The sequence below is a fragment of the Larus michahellis genome, chromosome 1, assembly GCF_964199755.1.
Source record: "Larus michahellis chromosome 1, bLarMic1.1, whole genome shotgun sequence".
NCBI lineage: Eukaryota > Metazoa > Chordata > Aves > Charadriiformes > Laridae > Larus > Larus michahellis.
In genome coordinates, this window is record NC_133896.1 from 10593264 (window position 1) to 10618302 (window position 25039).

Here is a 25039-nt window from a genome sequence, read left to right on the forward strand (position 1 = left end):
AATATCCTATAGAAGTTTGTATTTCTATGTATTCTACCATATTCTACTAACTTCTACTAACCAAGGACACACAGTTTACAGAAGGAAAAGAATTAATGCTGATCCTTAGATTCCGGAACGTATATCCTTTATCTCTGTAGATGTTAATTTGAAATGCGTAGAAGATATAGATGCAATTAGCGAACATTAAAGAATCTTTTAATTTACATTTGAAAATGAGACTGAGGCCTATAATGCCAAGTACAGTCTGAAGGAAGGGATGCTGAGCCCTGACTCCAGCTCATGGCGGCCATGACCCCATGACAGGAGATGACAACAACACCATGCACCCTGCAGGACTAGTATTCCAGTTTTTCCTCCAATGCTTGGAGGTTTCCTTCCTCTTCATGCGCTCCAGTTTTCTCAGAAAGTGAAATCTGCTCCTGGTATGGAGTCAGAATGCCCTTGGATGCTGTACCCCAGAGCTGCCTCCACCCTTCCATGTAGATTCAGCCAACATGCAAGTCCTTGAGAAGGTTTTATGCAAACCTATTAGCAAAGAAAGACTTTCACACCCCAGCATCCTCTTCTTCCTAACTAAACAATACAAAACCAACCTCCATCTCTGCAACTCACATTAACACAAAAGCCTACACCAGTGCGGCTATTGACTAACAGTGAGGATTAGACTAACGAGGAAACTTTACATACCTCTGATAAAAGTTTAAAAGCTTTTAAAATCTTGATCTTGAAAGATCATTCGCACCATCACTAATTAGAACCAGATCTAGCTAGATTAATTTAGGAAGAAAGAGAATCTCTTGTTCTGTATCTCTTCATGTATTTCAACACATAAGTTAAAAAGCCCACTTCAAGAAAATAATAATTCGTGACTTGGCTTTAAAACTAAATATCCGTGCTGTCATAAGTTTTATTACAGGTTATCTGACCCAGTGGTAAAGTAGCTTGTGGTGAATTCCTCAATTTATGAACAATTAACTTTTAGCAATTTATTGTCAGCATCAGGAAACAGAATAGATGTTGGATGGCCGACAGGCTATATAAAATGTATGCGTTTAGATAAGTAGCATATAAAACTTTTGGACTTCTATTTCCAATGAACTCTCCCATCTGCTTTCAATAGCCAAAGCTATTTTTGATATCAGATCATGCACACTGATTAGCTTAGACCATACTAGCTCTTGAAAGCTGAGAAATTAGTTTATGTTTATGTTTTGTTACCTGCAATATATCACAAGCAACTGGTGAAAAACTTAAACTACATTTTAATATGTTTTTCTATCCAGGGAATCCATTCCGATAATATTTTCTGTTTTTACAGTTTTAAAACAGTTTCATGTATTTGTATCTTTTCTTTTACTTTAGACATAGAGCTAAAATTAATATGTTTTCTCTTAAAACAGAAGACAGAATACTTGACTGACAGAAAGAAAATACAAATATACAGAGGAAGTGTATCAGCTAAGCAATAGCTAATTTCTTTGAATTTTTTTTTTTTCTACTGTGAAAAGTATTACTTGCTAAAAATGTGAACTGGCATTCCAATTTTAGTTGTCATGTGAGTAATAACTGGTTGATAGTCAAAGAAATGCACTAAAGGTGCTGCTTATTTCCACTCATTATGTTCTACTCCTTTATTCATAATAGAGCTAGTCCACTTTGTAGAAAGGGATATAATGAGGATTTTACACAAAAAGGTCTTCCGATGGACAATAGCATAGGTTTGCATTACCTTCCAATTTCAAGCAGGTACACAAAACATGACAATAACAAGCAAAGGAAACCCACTTCTAAAGTAGAAGCAGCCTATTTATAGAAATACCTTGTATATATTAAGGTTTTTTCTTCTCCTTTTCTTCTTTTTTCTTCAATCTGTTTTACTTTAAGGGTTGTTGTCTAGGAACTGTTGCTTTAAGAAGAAAAAGTTTGTATTTGATTTTGTTAATATTTTGGTCTGAGAAAAGGGCAAAAAGTGAAGGTACCTTTTAAGTGGTCCCGTTTCAACTTTTATGTATATGTTTGCTTGAAAAGAATACTAGCTAAAAAGTATGCATGTATCACTTGAGTTAAAACTGGGGTTTGAGGCCCATGGGTTTTATTTTTTGTTTGTTTAAATAAGGAAAGAAGAAAGTTTCTATTCTTGGTTCAGCAGGATTAACCAGGCTGTGTTAAAGCTTAATTTTTGGGAATTAATCTTTCAAATAGGTGTGAAGGTGAGGTTAGACTGCAAGAGGGGAAGAGTGTTGAAGGTGTGTGAAACTGCTCCGTTGTTTTTCACTGGAAGATACTGGTTTATTAGTGTGATGTGCAGCAGTATAAAACCCTGCAAGCAAGACAGGAGAGAGCTGATACACAGTTTTACCTTTTTCAATGCAGGACAAAAGAGTAGAAATCTTGACAGGATTTTTCAAATCTTAACCTCAGGTTGTCTCCAAACTAGAATTAGTCAGCACGTGTAAAAACCTAGCACTGTTCAAAATTGCTAACGTGGATTTACAGGATGTGCAAAAGACTATTGAAGAGGAAAAAAGATCCTCTGTCAAAAGTGCAAAAGATCTCGGAATTATGTTGAATGTTCTTGTGCTCACTCATCAGTATTGTCTCATCACTTTCCTGCGGCAAGGTGACCTGTCTGCTCACACTTGATTCTTGTCTTATGTTTAGTTTAGTAACACTTCAGGATAAAAATCAGATTTAATTTCTGTGTCTGTACAATATCTTTCATGGAACAACAGCCTTTCAAGACTGGAACTTCCATTTTCTCCCCCAAGGATCTCACAGGTGAAATCAGTAGTAACTTCCTTGGTATATGTTAGAATGCCATGCCAGCAGGTTATTTATGTATACTAACATTTTATAGCTATGTCAAACAGGAGGAACAGGCTTCATATCCAAACTTCTGAACATCTGGACTTATTAATGTCAATCCTGATCACTAGCAATATGTGACAAAACATTTACCCTTCACTGATGCATTTTCCAAGATTCACTATGGTGTTGAAAGGACAAAAGCATAATGTTTTGTATTACACATCACCATAATTAAAAAAACCCAAAACAAAACAACATTCAGTCCAAGATACTTTTCCAACAGAATTCTTAAAGGGGGATTTATGACTAATGTAACTCATTAACTGGGGTTGTGAAGATTGTTTGTAACATTATTCAGGCACTGGCAAATTCTGTTGTTTAAGCAGCTCTGTGTTTAAAAAATACTCTCTATTAGTTTTGGGTATAACTGATGCTATAATTTATACTTACTTTTCATTTCACTTGCAAGTACTTTACATTGAATTATGACCATGTATTTTACAAGGCAAAATTCATTCTTTACATGGTGAAACCTAAGGCAAAAAACCCCTACACTCAGCTCTGAATCAGCAGAGGTGGCTGAACTAGCCCCAGCTGCCAAACTCTAAACTTTTCAGAATCATTATTGAGAATTATGGTACCATTCAATTCATATGTATCTCTTAAGAGAAACAAAATCCACACTTTGAAGGAGACCAACAAGCATATTTTTTGCTTTTGCTATAATCCTTTATAAATGCCAGCAAGCAGTATTTGAATGGATCAGTCATGTTTATTTTGATGAGGGGGTAGGAAGCCGTGTCACCGAAACCTCCACTCAGATTAGCCATGAACTGGAAATAATTTATTTCCCTCTTCTTGTGCAGTTTAATTCCTGCTGTTATTTTCTAACATAAGGATGCCACCTAGTGACAATAGCTGTCTGTTTCTTAAATTGAGCCTAAAAATTTCTAATCTAAATCCACAAGGGTATGAACTATATTATTCTTAATGCTTGATCAGTTAAGGGGAATTACGCCCATGCATAACTAAAAGGTAGAGTTATTGTTGGCATTTCAGTAAAGTAAAATATAACCAATACCACAATTTTAGATGGCTCAGATAGAGATAGGCTGGATTTTTGAACAAATGTATGATACACTTGTACCCAACTACACATATATTTTCAACAGTTATTGGCAATCAGCATATTATTCCTAATATTTTCCTATGCTTGCTTAATTGGTGAAATGCCACCTGAACCCTTTGAAAATGGGTTTGAATTTATGTTCCCATAAATTTTTCAGGAATTATTCATCACGGATTGTGCAGGATGGATGAGATCTCAGGTCCTGTTCCTACTCTGGTGAATATTTTAAGGATATGAAAAAAAGTTATTGCTGGACCAGAGAAAAACAGGCTCTCTTTCTCTGTCTAGTAAACACCTAAGCCCCTCAGCCAGCAAGTTATACCCCAGCTGCAGTTATTTCAGGTAAAGTGGAACAGCTCCAGTAGGCTGACTGGAAAACCTTCTCAGCCTAATAAAACTTGTACTTGTTTATAGAAAACACTTCCAAGGTAGCAGGTACTGCTTCTTATCACTCCAGATGGGGAGATGACTGCATCCAGACCTCCAGAATTTTCAGAATGTGCTTCCCTAATGAATCTTTTTCTCAGACACGTTTTGCACAGAGACAAATCTGGTAACTATGCTCAGGAAACACTCCCCTGTTTGAGGTCCAACCTGCGGATTCAGGTATGGTTTAGCCTTGAGCTGTATCCATGTGTTGTAGCCCAAATCAGTGGTTTAGTGCAGCTATCGCTATTCTTTTCCTTTGCACTGCATCCTCTGAAATGTGTGGCTGCATTTCCATCCCTTTTTCTGGGTCCCATTATTTCTGGCTCATCATAAACCCAACATGTCCCTTCCAGTTCTGGGACCAAGCAATTCGCAGCTTCTCATTAGCAAGACTGGGGCACGTCTGGTCAAAGTCTTTGCACCGGTGAAGATTTTAGGTGTCAACAAAGGGTAGGTGCCTCTAGGACTAGGCACAAACTGAACGACAGTGAGATCTTTGAACTTAAGTGTCTGATGTGGCAGGTGTTACTGTGGCAGATATGTTTAGACATTATTTTAATGCCTTCACGTTTTGTGTGTGGATCTATCTTGAAATCATTAAGTCAGTTTCAAAAACGAGGCCAAGCCCATGAATGAAATTTAAAATTCTTGTCCTCATACTGTTCCAACTGTAAATGTTGCAGTGCTGGTAGAAACAATGTCCATATGCTCTTTAGACAATGTGTAACTTACTGAGACATCTTCTTACCTGAATTTGAGCAAATACAGGTGAGCCATGTTTATAATGCAGTTCCTATCACATGCAATGAAATTAGTAAGTAGAGTATTATCAAGTTGTTTTGGTTCTGTTTTGTTTTTTGCTGTATGACCTGCAGGTGGTGAACTTTTTACTGGCCTCTACAATGACTACTGGGGAAGAGACGCTGCTCTATTTCGTACCATGAATCGCATGGCCCATCTGCGAACTGAACCTGATAGTGAGCGCCTGTTGAAAGGTATGGGAGGGAGGAGAAGGAAGAACACAGAACCAGAAGTGTGTCAGATGACTAGAGAATTTCTGTTTAACCAGAAATTAAAATGATATAGTTCATGCACAAATATACCCATTTGGGGATGAGTTTGTTTAAACTTTTTCCATTAAATTTTTCATGAACCTTCTGCCAGGATGAACTTATTGAAATCTTCACTTTGTTTACATATTGGGTTTAACAAACGGAACTTTTATGTCCTTAATTTTTTCACTTTTAAAATTGCTTTTAATTTATTCTCTGGATACTCTATACTATTTCATGATATGCCGATATAATTAAAATAATATTTTAAAAATCTCTATTTAATTAATGGGAGCTTCTACTTAGAACACAATACTCTTTTTCTAGCTGAGATCATTCTGTCTTTATGCTGCAATAAAACAAGTCATTTTTTGCGAAGTTGTGTAGTAAAGAGATGTCATGCAGTAACACAAAATAATAAACATACAATGATCATAGAGTTAAATGAAATAAAAAGTGTGTAATTTTAAAGAAGAAAATCAAAGTGTTCCACAAGAAAAATATTGAGCAAAATCGTGTATTGGAAAATTTAGAAATTGTTTCATACTCTTCAATGTCAAATGTAACCAAATTTCAAAGTGTTGACATTTCTGTGAAATGGAGAGTCAGAATCTTGATTCGTTTTGCTCCAAAAGTATTGCAATGTTTCGTCACAACATTGATATCATTGCTGCTAATGTTTTGCAAGAAGAGTCAATAATTGCCTTTTACTGTGATTCATATGGTGAGCATCATGTTTTCAGTGAAAGGACATAGAAGTTTTCTCTCAAATCAGAAGAAAGAAAATGGTTCTGCTGCATACTTCTTCCAACATGAATCTGACCTCAGACTTGAATTAAATTAGGGGTTTGTTTTTTGTTTTTTTTCGTTTATTTTAATATGTTTAGAACATGCTTAGATATGCTGTTATCCTAATACTTAGAGCTTTGCTGAACTGAGTGTTTAGACTGGTGATATATACGTGGGCAGCAACAATGAGGTGGATCTTCACAGTATGTAAATTAAGTTTCACTTCTTTGTCTCTTGAGGGTTTCATTATTTCAAATATATAGAGTTCTCTAAATTATGGCCAAAAACTTTGATTTTCATTTTGTCTATACCTGAAATTTAAATTTGCAGAAAGGGAATATTTTAAAATGTATATTAAAAACACTTCAGAAAATTAGCAAGAGCTGTATCAATGTCTTGAAATGCAATGACTGTTTCCATAGAGAACAGGAAGTTAGAAAATATTTGCATTACCTACTGCTTGTTAAGAAATCATACTAATTGTAAGAACGACATTCTTATTTAAAGAACTTGTAAAAACTTTGCTACAATTCAGTGAGATGAAATCATTCACAGCTCTGCTTGGTGTGAGGTTAAAAGGCATACAGGCATGGACTGAAGCCTGAACTTAGATTTCAATCTTGCAGCAAAATGTTAAAACAGGAGAAACTGATACGGTTTTTATTTCTTGCAAAGATACACAATGCATCTTCTATCCATGAATATATATGTTCATGTAACATCTATTTGCTGAAATACCAGAGCTTTATCTAAAAGGCTGTTTGTCCAAAGTTGACATTCCTACACCTGGTTTGTACGGGATCAGAGATTGTTATGTAAATATTAGTGCCAGGTTTTAGCTCAATCCAAACTAAAATACATAAAGCCCAGAGAACAGGACTAGAAAAAAGGTCTTTTTCTTGCACACATACAAAGGAATATTGATTTGTGAATTGGAGCTATAAAAATAGTTTGACATTAATGTATTCCACATGTTCTATAGATACCTACCCACAAAAAAATAGCTTTTTTTCCCCCCTTCTACCACCTTATTCCCCTTAGGTAGCTCTCTGACTGATAGATCCCTGATTCTTTAATTTTTTTTCTTTTCTACCAGCTGATTTTAAGAACTGAAAAATAAGAGAATGTTTTAATAAATTTGAATTCCATTCATTTTGTTTTCTTTTAAAGAACCAAAATTCGTTGGCTCATACATGATTCCTGACAATGAAGACCACGATGATAACAAAGTATATTTCTTCTTTACTGAAAAAGCGTTAGAGGCCGAGACAAGCACTCATGCCATATATACGAGAGTGGGACGCGTATGCGCGGTAAGATCCTTTTCTCCCAGCTAAATGAAAAAAAGTATGTTCCTTTCTTTGGTCCTTTTCCCCAGGCAAATATGGCATCTGTTAACATATGTGAGAGCAAGTTATAGGTCTGAAGGAAAATCCTCTATCTAAACAGTCTCAAGCATCAGAAAATTCAAAAGCAGTCCAAAATCTGGGCTTGAAGTCAAATTTTGCTGAGAGAGGAGGGCAAAGTTTAGAAATCTTGCTATTCAACTCCGTCCCTCTTTGTGCTAATATATAGTAACAGTAATAGCAGTTGCCCACAGGAGTCTTTTGCCATCCATATTCTCAATTCAGATCAAGGGTCCATCACCCTTAGTATTGGCTGTAGGTCCAGGGTCTCTTGCAGCTCTCACAGCTGACATAAATTGATGTCCTCTCACATTCCTGGTGACAGGACCAGCCCAGACACCAGTTCTCTCTGACACCTCCTCTTGCCTTCCTATTCTATCAGCAAGGAGGAGACTTAACTCACCTGCGTGTGTGGAGGATTGATGGCTATCCTATCAGACAGCACAGATTGAAACACATGAAATTCTATCTGAATGTAAAAATACATGTTTTTACTGCCAGGATGATTGAACACTGATACAGGCTGGACAGAGTCTCTATCCTCAGAGATACTCAAAACCCAGCTGAACATGGATCTGGGCAATTTCCTGAAAAACTAGCTTAAAGAAACTTACTTTGAGCAGGGCAGTTGGCCTAGATGATCTCCAGGGGTCCCTGATAAATTCAACTATCCAGCGATTCTGTAAATTTTGAAAACCTCTTTCTGATGCATGAACAATAGGAGGGATGCAATGTCAGCCATCTATAGAGTGTTTTATAAATAATAGCTAACTAGCGTTTTCATTTCATCATTCTTCTCAACAGCAACTAAAGAAAATTGTGCAGATAGGAAACTAGAACAAAGGATTGAATTGCTCAGCAAATTGTTATTGCAGCCAGGCATAAGGTTTACCAGAAGGAGCAGAAAAGTCATGAGGAGAGACCTTGCTTCCCTCCACTACCCTACATGATTACCCATTTCCCACACAGGCCACATTCCTGGTGTGTTGATCCCATCTCTTTTCGACTCCCTGGCCCCAAACACAGGCAGTTGCTGGAGAGGACCACTATTAACACATGATCTCCCAGACTGAGCTGCCCGTAATTGGTCCTCTCTGAAAACTGATGAAGTTTGGGTGCATTCCTTTTCTATTAATTGAACTACAATAAAGCTGATGAGAGAAGGTCTCCCATTCCCTTTGGGACTACAGCTGCTGATTAAAGGAAAGAATGAGAAGTTTATTTCTTAGCATCTGATTTTGTTTCAAAAAAAAATGCATTCTTTCCTCCTAACTGTAGGGGATACATTCCTAATACCAGCACACTACTTATTAACATTTCTTAAGGAATATTCATGTATAACTTAAAACATTTGAAGTACGCAAAGTACCAAACTGCAGTTTGGTAATGTTCACAAAGCCAGGGCACTCTCTCAATTCAAGCCTGCATCATGATCTGAAGTAGAATTCTTTGCCCTGTGTTCTGGTAGATGTCTGAATAGATTATTTCAATTGTTCCCTCTCGTCCGAAATATATCCACCTGAATGTCTTATCTCTAGCCTTGGGTTAAACAAAAATCCCACAGACCTTTCTCTTCCACTTGTCCAAAACTCCAAATGCTTTATCATCCAGACATTAACTTCAAATCTGCATGCTATAATTCAAATTTGATTTAATAAATACAAAAAATTGCTATCTCAGAATTCAAGAACTGGGGTGGGTTTTTTTTCCCAGCTTTTACATTTTCATCTGAGCTGTAAAAGGTTTTGCAACACAGAGACACTGACTCTGTATATTTCTACTTTTCTGGGGAAAACACATCTCTGTTCTTGTAAGATCCCAATCTGAAGCTGAGGAAATCAATTAATTTCAGTAGCTAAGAGTGAAGTTGCAAGAAGAGTTTTGCAAGCCTAATACAGAGCCTTGAGCACTCAGGTACCTGAATATAAGGCCACAGCTTTAAGGATGCTACCCAAAGGGTACAGAGTCCAATCACTAAGCAGTACTGAATGCTCCCTTTTCTTGAGAGTCTGACAGTCGCAACAGCAAGAAAAAGATGTGACAACCATAGCAAAGCACGAATTATTTAAAGGTGTTGAGAAATTGTTAGAGCACCGTGTAGACATTTGCCTCAGACTTGCCCCAGATGTACCAGCTCTACCCAAGGCTTCAGTTTCCAAATGTGTTGATCCAACTGCACTGAGCTCCTACAGCAAAGCTAAACTTTGCTAATGTACTCAGTACATCCAGTTAACAAAAATGAGAAATAAAAAAGCTTTATAACAGCTGTATCATTAAAACTACACATGGATGCGGTACAGAATAAAAAAAATCTTATAAACCCACAGCTCTTAATGAGACCTGGACTTGATCAGTGCAATGCTACTTGAAAACTGACTCCAGAGAAATAATACTTGTAATAGACATGTGGTTTGAAAATGCGTGCTTTTGATATTAAAAGATGCAATAAGCAGCTAATTCAGCAGAGATGTTTGTGCTTCTAGACTTACTCATTCAAATTACTATCAGCATTTGTTTCTTTCTATGCAGAATGACATGGGAGGCCAGCGAATGCTCGTGAATAAATGGAGCACTTTCCTCAAAACCAGACTGGTTTGCTCTGTGCCCGGGAGAAACGGAATTGATACGCATTTTGATGAATTAGGTAAACATCATAGACTGCAACGAACTTAAAACCACCATACAAAACATATACTTTCATGATAACACATCTTACTGTCAAATATTGTACTTGTATTCATTAACAGGGAATGGCTATTAGTGTTCTGTTTCCAGTGTAGATGAAGATCTGTACATATGGACCTGACTATCATCAATTTTGCCTTTACTTATTGCATTGTTTATAAAGATTGCTTTTCAAATCTGCCTAAAATTAAGTAACATATATGAGTAAAATAGGATTGCACTTTTAACAAGCAATGAAGTTTCTCTTCCAGGGATGAGAAAAGTAATTTCTTACCAATAACATTGCATTTAAATTTTACAGAGGATGTGTTTCTGCTGCAAACTCGTGATAACAAAAATCCAGTGATATTTGGCCTCTTCAACACTACAAGGTAAACAACTAGAAGAAATAATAGCAGCAACAGAGGAATGTTTGAACAGCCTATTGCAGAGATAGAAGCTGCATGATAAATATCCCTTAGCAAATATATAGTAAACAGTTTAATCCCTGTTCTATTCACAGTGGGCTTCCTTGTTAATGTAAAAACTGCTCTGTGACACTCAAGGGCTTGAAGTCTCATTCAGTGATCCAGTCTATCTGGATCATAAATTAATTAAATGTTTCTCTGCTTGAAAATTTCCTAGTGCCCAAGTATATGCACTCCTGCATGCTTATAAGAGCAGCCACTTATCAGAGCCACCTGTTTTCCGTTACAAGCTCCACTGTAATGCAAGTTTAAGTAGATAGCAGCTTAAATTCCTACCAACTTCTTAGAGAACACTGAAATACCAGCTGTGATGTTGCTGATGGTCTCCTTTTCCACAGTAGCCTGGTTCAAGTGCGAGCACGCAGTACCTGTTTCTTGGAGATCCAACTGCTAGTTTAGGATGTAACTGGTAGAGAAGAGCAACCGTGCTTTTGCCACTATTTCACTCTCCTGATTTATTTTTTTGGAATAAAACAAGGCAGACCTGGTCCTCTAGGGATGCAGGCACCTAACATTTCCTACTGGCTCCCTGTGCCATTAGAGAGAGGTGGGCAGCTAATTAAAACGATATGGATCGCCTTCTGGAGTCTTCAGAGATAATGTCTTTGTAGAGAGCACCGATACTTCTTTAAAAAATAACAAATTGCTTCTCTGGAACTAAGTGCATAAAATTTAAAAGTAGAAAGGATACTTTTATGTGGTTTGATCTACATAGGGTGATTTTGATGATCCAACTAATAACACCAACCAAGATTCCCACTCAATATAAGAAGACTGTTCATTTCAGTCAGCATTGGATGATTCCCATCTTTCCAAAGTAACAACAACAGGAAAAATCTTAGAGAATAAAAATGTTTAACTGTTTAAGTCACTACTCAAATTCATATAAGACCTGTGTTTAGTTCATTGCACTTCTTCTATGCTTATAAACAAGCAATTTAGAGCCTGTGTTCACCATCTTCAAATTTTGGGATAAAAACATGGAGCTTCCTCAGAGAAATGTTATAAATATTATAACATTTTAATGTTATATATTTATATATATTTAATTTAATAACATTTAATATGAATATTAAAACATTAAAGAATTTGTAAAGAGCATTGGACATAGTAATTACAAGAAAAGCATTTAGGAAACAATAATTATTTTTTTTCTCCCTGAATGCTGTTGAAATGTGACTTATTTTTAATTACCTAATAATATCAGTATTATGTGTACAGAAAGTGACATATTGCTTTAATAATGTCTTTGAATTTTACTTCACAGCAATATATTTAGAGGATATGCTATATGTGTTTACCACATGGCAAGTGTCCGAGCAGCTTTCAATGGACCTTATGCTCATAAAGAAGGACCTGAGTACCACTGGGCTCTATACGAAGGAAAAGTACCTTATCCTAGGCCTGGTTCAGTAAGTACAATCTACTTTCCACTACTTTACTGTGTAAATTAAGTAGGAAAGAAAAAGCAGACTGCTGCTAATGTACAAATCTTCACAATCCAGGATATATTTATTTAAATATATACATACTGTAGCATTTCTGCAAAAGTGTGGAATGGCTGAGCAATAAGTTTAATCAAGTACTAGAACCATACATTTCCCAATGGAAAACAGTGAAATAAAGTGTAAAAGATTTTTCAAAATCCTGTTGGGGCTTGATTTTAGCAACCTTGCCTTAAGGTGCTAAGGTCCCAAAGTTAGGATTGCTGGCAATAGGGGTAGAAAGAGGCACCTTTAGAAGGTGGGTCAGATGCTGCATTCAAAAGCAATAAAGTGCAAAAGTGCATTACCTAGGAAGGAACCTCAATTTCTATTGAATCTAGAATAACTGTTCTTCTAAATTTGGCTGATGACATATCTTTGCATCTGAACCTTGATAACTTTAATCTAACTGCCAAAGAAATAAATGAAAAATCAAATCAATTTAAGTGCATAGAGTGAACCGTGAGGCTTTTTTCTAATGGAACTTCTTGGTGAATGGGTTGTCCCTACTGACTTCTCTTGAGAAAATAAAGCTAGGATGAGCTAAAAATACGTAACTATATTCACAAAAATATTTTCCAATATAAATAAGCTTATTATTGGAAAAAAGTAAACTTACACAAGGCAATTCACTTTCCCTCTATTGCCTGCTGAAACTGGGGCATTTAACAAGTGTTAAAGGAAAGGAAAAAAAAAAAAAACCTATTTCAAGATCAGATCGTTCTGATTCCTTTTTTCTATCTCTTTTTCAAAAAGGATCAAATTTCAATATTGCAATAATTTAGATCACGCACAGGTTGGAAACAAGACAAAGATTTTAACAAAAGTAACTAATCAGAATAAACACATTTTTAGATAAGGAGTAAATCCTCCATCGCCAGTCCTTCTTTCAGGACTGGTTCTTTATAGAAGCAATGGTCTAGCATCCTCACAATTCCTTGGTTTGCTTTCAGACATCACAATCCAAGATTTTTTTGCCTTCAAATCAGGTTCCTGGGCTTATTAACATTCTTGTTCTGTAACTTTTACAGTGAATATAGAAATATTAAAACAATGTTGCAAAGAACCAAACTCAGCAAAATCACTCATGCTTTCTGCTAACTCATTTTCTCATGAGTTTCTTTAAAACCTTCTTTTTTTTTTTCCGATGGACATTAAGTGAAGAAAAGAGACAAGACATATTTTGAAAATGTAATTAATCGGGCAACTGTTGTAGCATACTTTGTAGCATATTCTCAGGTGCTGTCACGTAGAGAAGTGTTTCTGGCTGGCACTTAGATTTTTAATTTGGTAAACAGAAATTCTGGAAGAAATCACAAACACTTTGACACAGGTCATTGATTTCTACAAGGAATTTTCAATTTCTATGTTGATTTCTCAAAGGCATCACAAGTAATCTTCATTTCAAACCCTTTTCCTGTTTCTTTTTAGGTGTTTCTGAAGTTTCTGTCCCTGTAGTATCTTATCCCAGGGCTTTCCCATGCCAGCTCAGGGGGTGAGGAGAGCAGTCCCCCTTCACTGCCTGTCACTGCGGCTTGAGGGTGCCCTTTGCATGGCAGGGGTCTGGCAGCATCGCACAGGCGGGGCATGACCAGGGCATCCCTCACCTTCCCCTTCCTGCTGCGAGTCAGGAGGAGTCCCACAGCAGGCAATGCCAGGCTAACCCAGACAAGCATCACACCCAGGATTTCTTCTGCTCCCTGTGCTTTTGGGGAATACAACTACTTACCCACCCATGGCAATTGCCATCTCTTGCAAAGCTGCTTTTGTTTATGCTCGCTGAAGGTCTACCCCTTATCATGTCTGCATTGTGCAGATTTTTGACTCTGGGAGATGCAAAGACATTTCTAATACCCGTTTGGTTAAACGCCGTCCCCCCCCAGCTCTCACACTTCACCTCTTTATCCTCTCGCAGGCCAGGGGCTCGCTCTCTTGAGCTTACGGTGGAATAAACAGTCGCTGGAGCGTTACCTTCAGTGTTGTTTTCCCTTTGCTAACTGAATCAATATTCTCTTTTATACTAAAAGCATTCATTTTCAGAAATGAACATTGCATACAATTAATTTATCACTGAATCGCAGAAATGAGAGGTGAAAATGCCTATTAGCTTATCAAGTCCATGCCAGTACAGCCTTTCTCCCCGCGGTATGATTTCGAATGCATGTCCTCTCTCATTTTAAATTAATGTTTTCCTCTGCTTCTCTTGGGGTTAGAGACATAAGTCAAAATGCTGAAGTGGATGTTCCAAAAAAGAGATTACCTGGGATTTAAACGCTATGAATATGATTTGACCATCTTGGCCAATAAGCTACCACTGTATCAGTGCTGACATTAATACCAAATGGTTTTTTGTCTTTGATGTGGATCAAAGTAAGTAATCGATGTTGAGTCAGTACAGGAAAACAGATAAGTAAATTATAAAATTTTGAGCAAAACTGTTTAATTCAAAGGAATTATTAGTTTCCTATTTGACATTTTGTATAGCAAATCTGCAGTTTTTACAGTTTTACCAAATAATGAGACAGTACCATGCATGGATTGCAGAATGGATGTATCTTTTACAAAGATGATACAGTTCAAATTCTTTAAGTGGTATTCAGTTTTTTCTTTTTTTTTTTTTTTTCCAGGCTGTTAAAACACAACACATATGTTCTTTGGACTAATGTTAAACACAGGCAGGAATTCAGTATTAATGACTGCAATCATTACATTGATATCTCCTATCACTGAAGATTAAATGTTTTGGGGTTTTTTTGGCAAGAAGGAGAGAACACTGAGACAACACTTCAGCAAAGTTGACAGTGATTTACAGAAAGGTTGCCCTAAGTTCCACTGGCTTTCGATGCTTCGCTGCCTTGGCTCTGAATGGCCACATTTGGGGCAGACTGGATTGTAGCCTCCCCAACAGGCAAGGCATAGGAGCTGAAACAGATGTAAAAGAAGAGAGCAAGTGATTTTCCCCATGTCATGGAAAAAGTTAGCTGAGGAACTAGGTCTTTCCTGGGTGTTAATCGATTTAATCACATTTATTGTGATTAAATCTATGTGTTGCAGAGCACGTCAGAGGCTGAAGTGGCTGGCTCTGCTAGCTAACAGGGGATTAATTGATTCATTTTTGGCTGCTCGTTTAGGGCACAGTTTCGAGATCTTTTCAATGCTTTTCCAGTAGCAAGAAGAGAGAGCATGTTTCGGGCTGTAGCCCACAGTGTTAGGTTTCACACTCCAAAGAAAAGGTCAGCATATTGGTAAGCTGAATCCCACTACTTTTCCCATTACAGGAGTGACAGTGACAAGAGGCCAAAAATAACCTGCTATTAGGCATCTCTGAGAGTCAGCGCTCTTTGATCTTAGCTATTGAATGGGTAAAGATGGAGTCTGTAAGGAACAGGAGTACAGTTTAAAGCTAAACATACAGAAAACCACTGTTCAGAGCCACACTGGTTCTGGCAGACTCTGCAATCTGCTGCTCTCTGAAGTCTGCTTGAAGCACTGCTTCTGCCATAATCTCTGCTCCTGTTTTGTGATTCATTTAGTGCATTTAGACTGTGATGCTTCTGGGAATGACATCAGTTACCTCAAAAATGGTGTTGATTGATAGCCTTCAGAGATAGCTGCATCTACTGTTTCCTTTCTAGACTTCTTGATTTTATTTAATTAAAAATGAAAAGCCTGTGAAGGATTATTTTTATTAAATCTCGCCAGGGCTAGAACTTTGCAAAGGGAACCTGGCAATGTCTATTCACTTCATAAACTGCGCAGTGCATGGAAAGCAGAGGCTTAGCCTGTCTTCATTCTCCAGCTCTGTATCTTTATTGCAAACAGCCGGTGAAATTCCATCACTAGGTTGATTAGACAATTACTTTAAAGTCAACACTGAACAAGTACTTTCCTGTAGCTAAGCCCCCAAAGTGGAAACAAACATTGCCCCAGTTGACAAGTGCAGGAGTTTGTTATTGTCAATTACAGCTGACCACGAGTTTAAAATTACTGTTTCCAGTAAACATAAAGAATATTTTATTTCATTTTATTGATTGAAAAATCCAACTTAAATAGAGAAAGGCTGCTACTGTGGCTTTGCTTGAAATGCTTCTTAAAACCACACTGTCTTATGAATATGTGGAGAAAGTAAACAGTTACTGAGATATTTCCAGCTTGATCATAAATGGTTTCAATTAGACATCATGAAGCAAATTGGAAATGTAGAATCTATTTCAGTTAGGGAACACTATATCCTTTGCAAAGCATCCTAAAATTAACTTCTCTGTTTAACACATTAAATTATCCCTAATTGCACATTTGACCAAAGGAGTAAGCGTCTTTTAATCAATCATTGACATAAAGTGTATTTACTTTGCAAAACAGTAGATTGGTCAATGCAAACATTGGTATTTCAAGCTAAACTGTGATATAGAATACTGTCATCGTAAATTAGAAATTAGAATCAAAGGTAATACTATTAGAATGCCTGAGATCAAGAATCTGCTGCTGCTGGCATCATTTTGGCTTTGAGCAACCTGGTCTAGTGGAAGATGTCCCTGCCCATGGCGGGGGGATGGAACTAGGTGATCTTTAAGGCCCCTTCCAACTCTAACTGTTTTATGATTCTATGATTTTTAAGTGTGTTTAATTTCTTATGGTAATACATTTTGCAATCAGAAGTAATTAGACTAGAGATTGACTTCAAGCATTAGTATACTACTGACTTCACATGGCTGTCCCTCTACTGGGATAGGAACCCCCTTTCTCCTAACTCTGTCAGTGGTCATTTTGATTACATCTTCAATCTGAATTTGGGGAAGACATTAGCACTATGGTTTTTGTAAAAATCTAAAAGTGTCACTATTTATTTTGCTTTTAGTATGCCAGACAAGAAGGAGGTCCCTCTTTCTAAACATGACAGTGCCAAGACTCTGTTCTCCATTCCCTTTCTTGGCTTCTCACGATTAAAAATCTAAACATGCATAAGGCATAGATTTCACTGTCCCAATTCCTACTGTGGTCTTCTGTGCCTGTTTTTACGACAGGTTTTCTGTAGACTTGTCATTACCCCTGAAAACAAGACCTGTCTCTGACAATTTATTTGGCAAACCTTCAGGATAATCTGTGTTTTCTATTTTTGCAGTGTGCCAGCAAGGTGAATGGCGGTCTGTACACCACCACAAAAGACTATCCTGACGAAGCCGTCCATTTTGCCAGAAGTCATCCACTGATGTACCAGCCCATCAAGCCTGTTCATAAAAGACCAATACTAGTTAAAACAGATGGAAAGTACAATCTTAAACAAATAGCAGTGGACAGAGTAGAAGCTGAAGATGGGCAATACGATGTATTGTTCATTGGCACAGGTAAATTAAAAAAAGCAAGGAAGAACATTTTTTTTTTTACCTCCAGGATGAATGAAATTAAGTTGTGCATAGTCCAAAAAAAAAAAAAAAAATCAATACAACATTCCTCTTTAACAATCGTTCTTTGCATGACTGTGCCAGCCTTCAATTTAAAGAAAAATTTAGTCATTCTAGAAATGTGTTTCACTGTGCTGATAATATTATATACAAATATAATAGTAGGAAAACATTTAAAAGACTAGGGAGGGAGAGACACTTAAGTATGGGATTCACTTTTTTTTTTCCCCCGCTCCAAATAAGAATCTTAAATTAAATTCCTGAGCAACTGGCTTTATTATTAAAACTTCAGAACACAATCATGTATATGAGCATAGTTTTGAGCTGAAACCTAGACTCTGAGAGAAACACAGGTGATACGATTTTCAAAAATATCAGTTCAAGTTACTGACTTTATTACAAAGTTTGTTTTCACCAGTTCTGGAGACCACAAGTCTAGCTGATACCATGAAAAAGAAACTACCATCTTCCAGACTTGGGTTACAACACAGTTTAAGGGAGGAAGGAGGAAATACCCAAGTTTCTTAAAAAGAAACTGTTAGATGATTTCTGCCAAGTTTTCCTGTCTTTCTTTTGTGTGTTTTCATAAGATACATAGAGCTTGTTTAAAAACGATTTTTTAAACATCTACCAAAATATATGAACAAGGTGAAATATGTCACAGACCTGCTGTAACTCTAAGTAGCCAGAGGAAAAAAAACACATTCTAATGGTATTTGAAAAACAAGAAAACATAAGAAAATAAGAGGATTTTGGAAGAAGAAAAGACTTCAGTCACATCTAATCTGCCTGGAAAAAGACCAAGGATTCATACATTCACATTTTATCAATTTAACAACAGGAGTGGTATCACAAATCATTTTGACCATTTGTCTAGGAAAGCAGTTACAGTGAATTATTTTTTACTAATGAAATTCCTCTGATAAGCACATTTCAGTGTTGAGAACATTCAAAAGAAGCATACTTGTAGAATAGCAAAGGCTTATTTATATTAGCGCTATTTTCTAAGCTTTTAAATGACCTCAGTATGGTCTCGGTATTGGACTTAGTGTCGTCTATAGAATATTATGCCATGTGTCACTTATTTCCCCACAGTGGATTTTATAATGGTGACTAGAATTTTTGTATTTTCCACTTGCATTTGTGATCTGGATATTATATCAAATACTCTTGTACACAAGTCCTCTGTTCAGCAAAGTTGAATCCAAAGGGACTTAAGGCTGTACTTTAGAGCAGTGCTGGACTGGCACCCAACAGCTGCTTAGTCTTCTCCAGTTGTCTAATCTCAGGTGACAAGAAATTCCAGCGTAGGAATTCGGGTTTTAGAAACTCTAAAATGAACCCTGCAATCTCTGTTCTGGCAAAGTTCCCATCAAAAAACTCACTGCTGCTCTTAGCAATATAATGTTAGAAAGGGTTAATCTTCTCTGATTCAAGTCCAACACCTGCTTTGTAACATAAGTAAACAGGGTCTTACAGCCAGCAGAAGTTTTCTTAGAGTAGCAGTGCACGATAGAAAGGTTCATCAAAGGCAAAGTCTGAACGTCAGGGCACTTTCACGTGTCTGTCTGCAGGATTTGAAGAGGGACTTACTTATGAAAATCAGAGCTCAAAATGCAATTTCTTTTTACGGTTGCATCACAAAATGGATACCTTTGATTAGATATTCTCTTTGAGAAATGGTGTATGACCCCAGCTTACTGGTGCCTCTTTATGTTTGCCCCTTTGATCTTTAGCTGAACATTTTTCCCAGTGCTTGTCTGCTTAATATTTCCCCTGTAAATCAAAGGTGACTGAAAGTAACAGAAGAAAGGAAGTGATATTTGCCATTGTTGATGACAGATTTTCAGATTAAGGAAAGCAAGACTATTCTAACAATAGTCAGCAAGACAAAGCTGAAGTGGTGGAAGACCAGATGCTATTCATGTGTTTTAATTTCCTGCAAGAGTTGTACTGACAGAAAGGCTGATAGATCTAAACTACAATGTGCCTTAGACTTTTTGAATGTGCAGATTTTTTTTGCTGTTGTTCATCTTCCTTGGATTGACACCTTCAGCTCAACAGAAGCTCGGTGTTCCCCTAGAGGGGGGTGACAACTTTGGACAATGAACCCCTGAAAGTGTTTCTACTCTTGCCTGGAGGAACGGAGATGCTGCCAGCAATTAAGGATAGTTATCAATTTCCTAATTAGTGTAAACACTCTGATCCTATAATTAAAGCCACTTTGCACTCTCTTGCCTTGATGGAGTCAGCTCCTGCATACTCTCATTTCTTTTTCTGAGATTTGGTCACTCTCTTTGATTCTTCTGCAGCCCACAAAGAGATTATGACCCAGAGTTTGAAAAATACAAATCAATTAATCGTATAGCTCAGGGGTTGACTCTTATTTGCAGTTGACTCTCATTTGCCAGGGAAAAATTGTCATACGTGTTTATTTTCTAAGAGTAAGAATCCTCATCAATAAAAGCAATATGCAACTGCCTGTATATATTGATGAATTTCTATCCATTATCAATTTGAAGAAGTCATTTAATGTATTTGAAGAAGTCATTTAATGTATTTGAAGGCCATATAAATGTTTCCACCAATTATAACCTTTTGTTTTGTTTTTTTGTTTTGTTGTTGCTTCTTTTTTTTTTTTTAAATTTATTCCCAGATAATGGAATTGTGCTGAAAGTCATCACAATTTACAATCAAGAGACAGAATCAATGGAAGAAGTGATTCTTGAAGAGCTGCAAGTATTCAAGGTGAACGTGCTGAATATAAAGCATATATACAATTGTCTCAAATTTTCTGTAGAATCAAAATGTCAAAAAATCTGAAGACAGGCAAATATACAATAGTTGTATGTAAGAAATTTTCTAATAATCTTGTTATTTTATGACAGGAAATCTTCGTTTTCAACTCAAGTTTTTCTGAGGTTGTTATAGCCCAAGTACAGTGTACGGCAGCAAACCAGGACTACTGTCTTTCTGTTTACATGCTTAGAGGTTCTAGTGTGACTTTCAATTAAGAACTTACTGCATTTTATTTCAATTTTCCTTCATATCCAATTAATTATTTAAAGGATTATAAATGCATGCACAAAAATGTGCTTACTACAACCTTGGAAGCTTAAATGAGGTCCAGATGGAAGAAGTCCAATCCTCAGAGAGAGTGAATCAATTAATCTGTCTTTACAGTGGAAAAACCTGAGTCCTAGTGAGGCAAAACTCCATTCTGTTTAAGAATAACCCATGACTAAAACTCAGTACTTGGTATGTGGCAAAGCTAATACAATTAAATTCTCTCAGTGAGTATTCACATCACACCATGTTAGCCACATCAAGTAGGAGGGTACCCTACTTGCAACCATATGGAAAATCCAGGGAAAGTCCAAATGTAGATACTTAAATCTGGCACCTGCATTTAGTATTGACTTGTTGCCTGGGGGGAGAATCACAGAAATAGCCTCCTTGATAAAGCTGGTTTTCAATAGACCTATTAGGGGGTATGTCTTGCCATTTCTCCAGGAAATCTGAGCAGAGGGCAGAGAGGAAAATGGTAAGAGGAAGAATTCCTGCTATTTTTATCTTATCTTCAATGAATGTTTTCTTATAAAGAACACTCCACTTATCACTCTCAAGTAGAACAAAAGGGATTCAGTTGTGGCAAGAGCTAATGTCATGTTTGACAGGGAAATTGTAGTGTTCCTGTGGCTCCGATAATCCTGAATTAAGTGTTGGCTGGTTGTTTTTAAATAAACTCTTTTAAAGCAATACTTCTGAAACATACAATTTCTTCACATCTTTCTGTTGCATCAGAACTTAGAGAAAGTCAAAGTTTTTAACAAAGCTGAATATAATAAGTAAATATCAACACTATTTTACCTAATTTATTGTCATAGCAAAAATGTATTCTTTTTTCTAAGCAAGGAAATTTTTCATATTTTCTAGGTGCCAGTTCCTATTATTTCTATGGAAATATCTTCAAAAAGGGTAAGTGTTTGACAATTTTGAAATGTGAAGATTACATCTCAACTGTAACGAAGCTGTAAACTGTATAGAGATAGATACATAGATAGACCGATGGATGTACATCATCTATAACGTGGTCTTATACATGTAATCCTTTTGTGCTCTATTCCTTTATGAAGCATTTATGTATTTCAATTCTAATGTTAAATCTCCTTAGTTCACACTATCATTCATATCAAAGTAAGCCAAACCCAATTTGTTTCATGAGTTACCGGCATAGTAACCACAGTAGGGATTAGCTTCTTTGATATGACAACTCACAGAAAAGTTCCTCGCTGATAAATGCAGACAGACTTCAGCCCCATGGGGATATCAGTGCAAAATGCCTTGCTGGCTCTCACCCTATTCAGTTGCCCATGAAAGGCAGGGCTGTTTGGATCTGACTCAATTTTGAGTTTCTGCTAATATAAGCACCCAATTTATTACTCTTGTAGGTAGATTCTCTTCTGTACCATATCATAGACATCAGTACCATATCACCATATCATCTCAGGATGGGGTCATTATAAACATCCCAGGACAGTTATATCTTAATAGATCTTAGACATCCAATGCAATATGGGTTCACATAAACATAATGAAGCACAAGTAACAAAGAATGAAAAATGCTCTAAAAGAAGACATGAGTGTGTCCCAAATATTTTAGTCTTGGTGTCCAGTCAAGTTGTATTTTTTCTGCAGGTAACGTAGAAAGACAGACAACTCTGATGGTGATTCAGAGGATCTTAGGTGTAAGAATTCTGAATTATTTCCTGGATCAATTTTTTTTTTTTTCCACAGAGTGTGAAAGCAGCTCTGGGTTATCTAACACTGCACCTAAGTGAGTGCAGTCTAAGTGAGTCTTTGGAGAAAGTCTTCAGTGTCATTTCACATATTTGCCTTACCTTTAGCTCTCAGTGAAATGTCATGGTAAAAGGGTTATGTCAAAAGGGTAAAAAGGAGATATTGTATAAAAAGCGAAGTAGTCTTCCTCCATTACATCCAGCTCCCAGGAGATCCACTAACTCTACTAATTCAAGAAGTATCTGGAAAATCTGGACAGTATTGTAAAAAAGCTTCCAGAGAACCACAGTCATTGAAGAACAAACCTTCTTGTGAGAAGTAAAAGTAGCTTAACTTTTTCAAGGTCTCAGAGAAAAGAGTTAGAGAAAACAGGATAGCCAGATATAAAATTTTACCCAACAAAGTGACTACCTAGTGTATGTGTATAGTGATTCTTGAATGTTGATGGCAAAGCAATATCAAGGTTAAGTAACCAAGTTCAGCTTGTTGAATGTAGATAAACTTAATCTTGAAATAGGATACAGTTTTCTGGTACTGAGGACAATTAAATGTTGGAATACATATAAGGAGCAGGGTTGGCACCAAGTAATTTTGTCTTTACAATGAGATCTGTAAGCAGAAGTATAACTTTGTTGAGTTTATGTGAAAAAGTTATGTGGCTTCTCTGCTCAAACATTTTGGCTGGTCTCTTTTGACCTTAGAGTTTGTGAGCCTGTGGAGACCTCCTTGCTAGCTTTGTCTCAATATCCTCATAACACTAACCAGTCTTCACTAAGTCAGTGGTACAATAAAATATCCTGTTGCGGGGCTGAGCTAGTTATCTGCAAAGGCTGGGAAGGAATGTTCTTCTTTGATGTTTGGTTGGCTAGATATCAGATGCTTTTTGCCCTCCTGTGATGAACCAAGACTTAAAGTAGTCTTTACCCCTGCTAAAAGATGAAAGAGAAAAATCTCATCTTGTATGTCTCATTGAAAGTGTTGTTCGTTCATGTCTTCTGGGACAGTCACATGGCAGCCTTTGCAGACAAGAAAGAATTTCCCTCAAACAAGGATCCTAGGTTTCTTCTTCATTCCAGTTAGCAGACTGAGTTCCTGCTACTATCATCTGGTTTATCTCAGCTGAGAAAGCCTTCAAGCATTGCTGTTACCAGCCTCTCCTAGTCTTTTCTTCTGGCATTTCTAAGAGTAAAATTTTTGTGACCTAAACAGGAGGTGTAATTAGGAACAAAAAAGAACTATCTCGATTAAATTTCATATTTTGCGACAGGCAAGCCAGACTAAATGAGCTGCCTGTATTTTCCAGCTTTAAGAATTTTAATATACCAGATTTTGAAAGTGGGCCTAAAAGTGGGAGTTATGGACTAAATTTGGCCATTAGGATAAGCAGAGTTTATGTGTTCATTAGGAATCCTTTTTCTGACTGGTAAAACCATGGAAGTGAGCCATGCATGAGCAGTTCCTACTGCAGTGCACACTGCATATTTCTGTGTTCACTCCATTTACATTCGCCAGCAACCCTGTAAATTCAAGATATTATCTTCTGAATGTATTATATCAGCAACTCATGAGTCAGATAGATTGATTGTCTTTCACTTGATTTGAAAAGGACATTTATGTGAACTCAGAAGATTCAAACAGCCTCAACACTAATGCTGAAAAAAACCTAAACTCTAAAAATAAACATGAAAGAGTAGATTGTGACCAGTTAATTTGTAAGGAAAGACTGCACAGCACCAGGAAAAAAAAATATCTCTCTTGTGCACTGAGGGATTATACGAATCATAGTACTACTGTTCATGTGTATATGTGACCGTATTGTAAGTACCCACATCAAGAGTTAAATTTGCTTGATGACTCCCATTTTAACATTGAGGTTGCTTAAAACTTTTGCAAATTTGAACTTCTTTGTTTAGAGTCTTTCATGTCAAGTTGTTTTTTGGTTGTTTTTTTTTTGGCAGATCTGTTAGGTGACAGAGAAATGTGAAGAGGGAGGCATTGTAAAGTATCTTGAGGAAGAAAAAGAAACTTAAACCCCTGCCTATTCAAACAAAAAGCTTACAAAGCTGAAACTTCAGAAGTGAGGAAATGCCAAAATAAACTTGCTCATTTTACCTTCTTTATGCTCCTCTGTCCTCATGCAGGAGAGTTTAGTCTGTAATCAGATGTTTTATTATAGAGTAACTCTGCCTCCCTCAGGGCACAGGCTGGATGCACAACTGGAAAGGAACGATAAAGCTAACATTTTTTAATAACTCCATTGGTAACAGAAGTTTTAGTGGAAGTTCTAGGAATTTAATCATATGTGGTGTGTTTTTTATAGCAACAGCTCTACGTTGGATCTGAGTCAGTCATAGCGCAAGTGAAGTTCCACCAGTGTGACATGTACGGCACCGCCTGTGCTGACTGCTGCCTCGCTCGAGATCCGTACTGCGCTTGGGATGGGATCTCCTGCTCCCGATACTATCCCACAGGAATGCAGGCAAAGAGGTGAGAACTGTTGCTCTCCGTGATATCCTTTTTGCAAAGTACCTATGCGAAGAGTTCCTACCGCAACACAAAGCACTTCATACTTCACCCTCATAAAA

The 25039-nt window shown here is 36.9% G+C and overlaps 1 protein-coding gene across 1 annotated transcript in view; it reads left to right on the forward strand.

Annotated features, from left to right (window-relative positions):
• Window positions 1-25039, forward strand: part of SEMA3E (semaphorin 3E) — a 144552-nt gene that overhangs the window by 108694 nt on the left and 10819 nt on the right. The window contains exons 6-14 of the mRNA XM_074573364.1: window positions 5245-5364; window positions 7381-7523; window positions 10146-10260; window positions 10603-10672; window positions 12036-12180; window positions 17375-17597; window positions 20311-20402; window positions 21591-21632; window positions 24775-24941. Coding sequence (XP_074429465.1) covers window positions 5245-5364; window positions 7381-7523; window positions 10146-10260; window positions 10603-10672; window positions 12036-12180; window positions 17375-17597; window positions 20311-20402; window positions 21591-21632; window positions 24775-24941 — 1117 coding nt within the window. The remainder of the gene's footprint in view (window positions 1-5244; window positions 5365-7380; window positions 7524-10145; window positions 10261-10602; window positions 10673-12035; window positions 12181-17374; window positions 17598-20310; window positions 20403-21590; window positions 21633-24774; window positions 24942-25039) is intronic.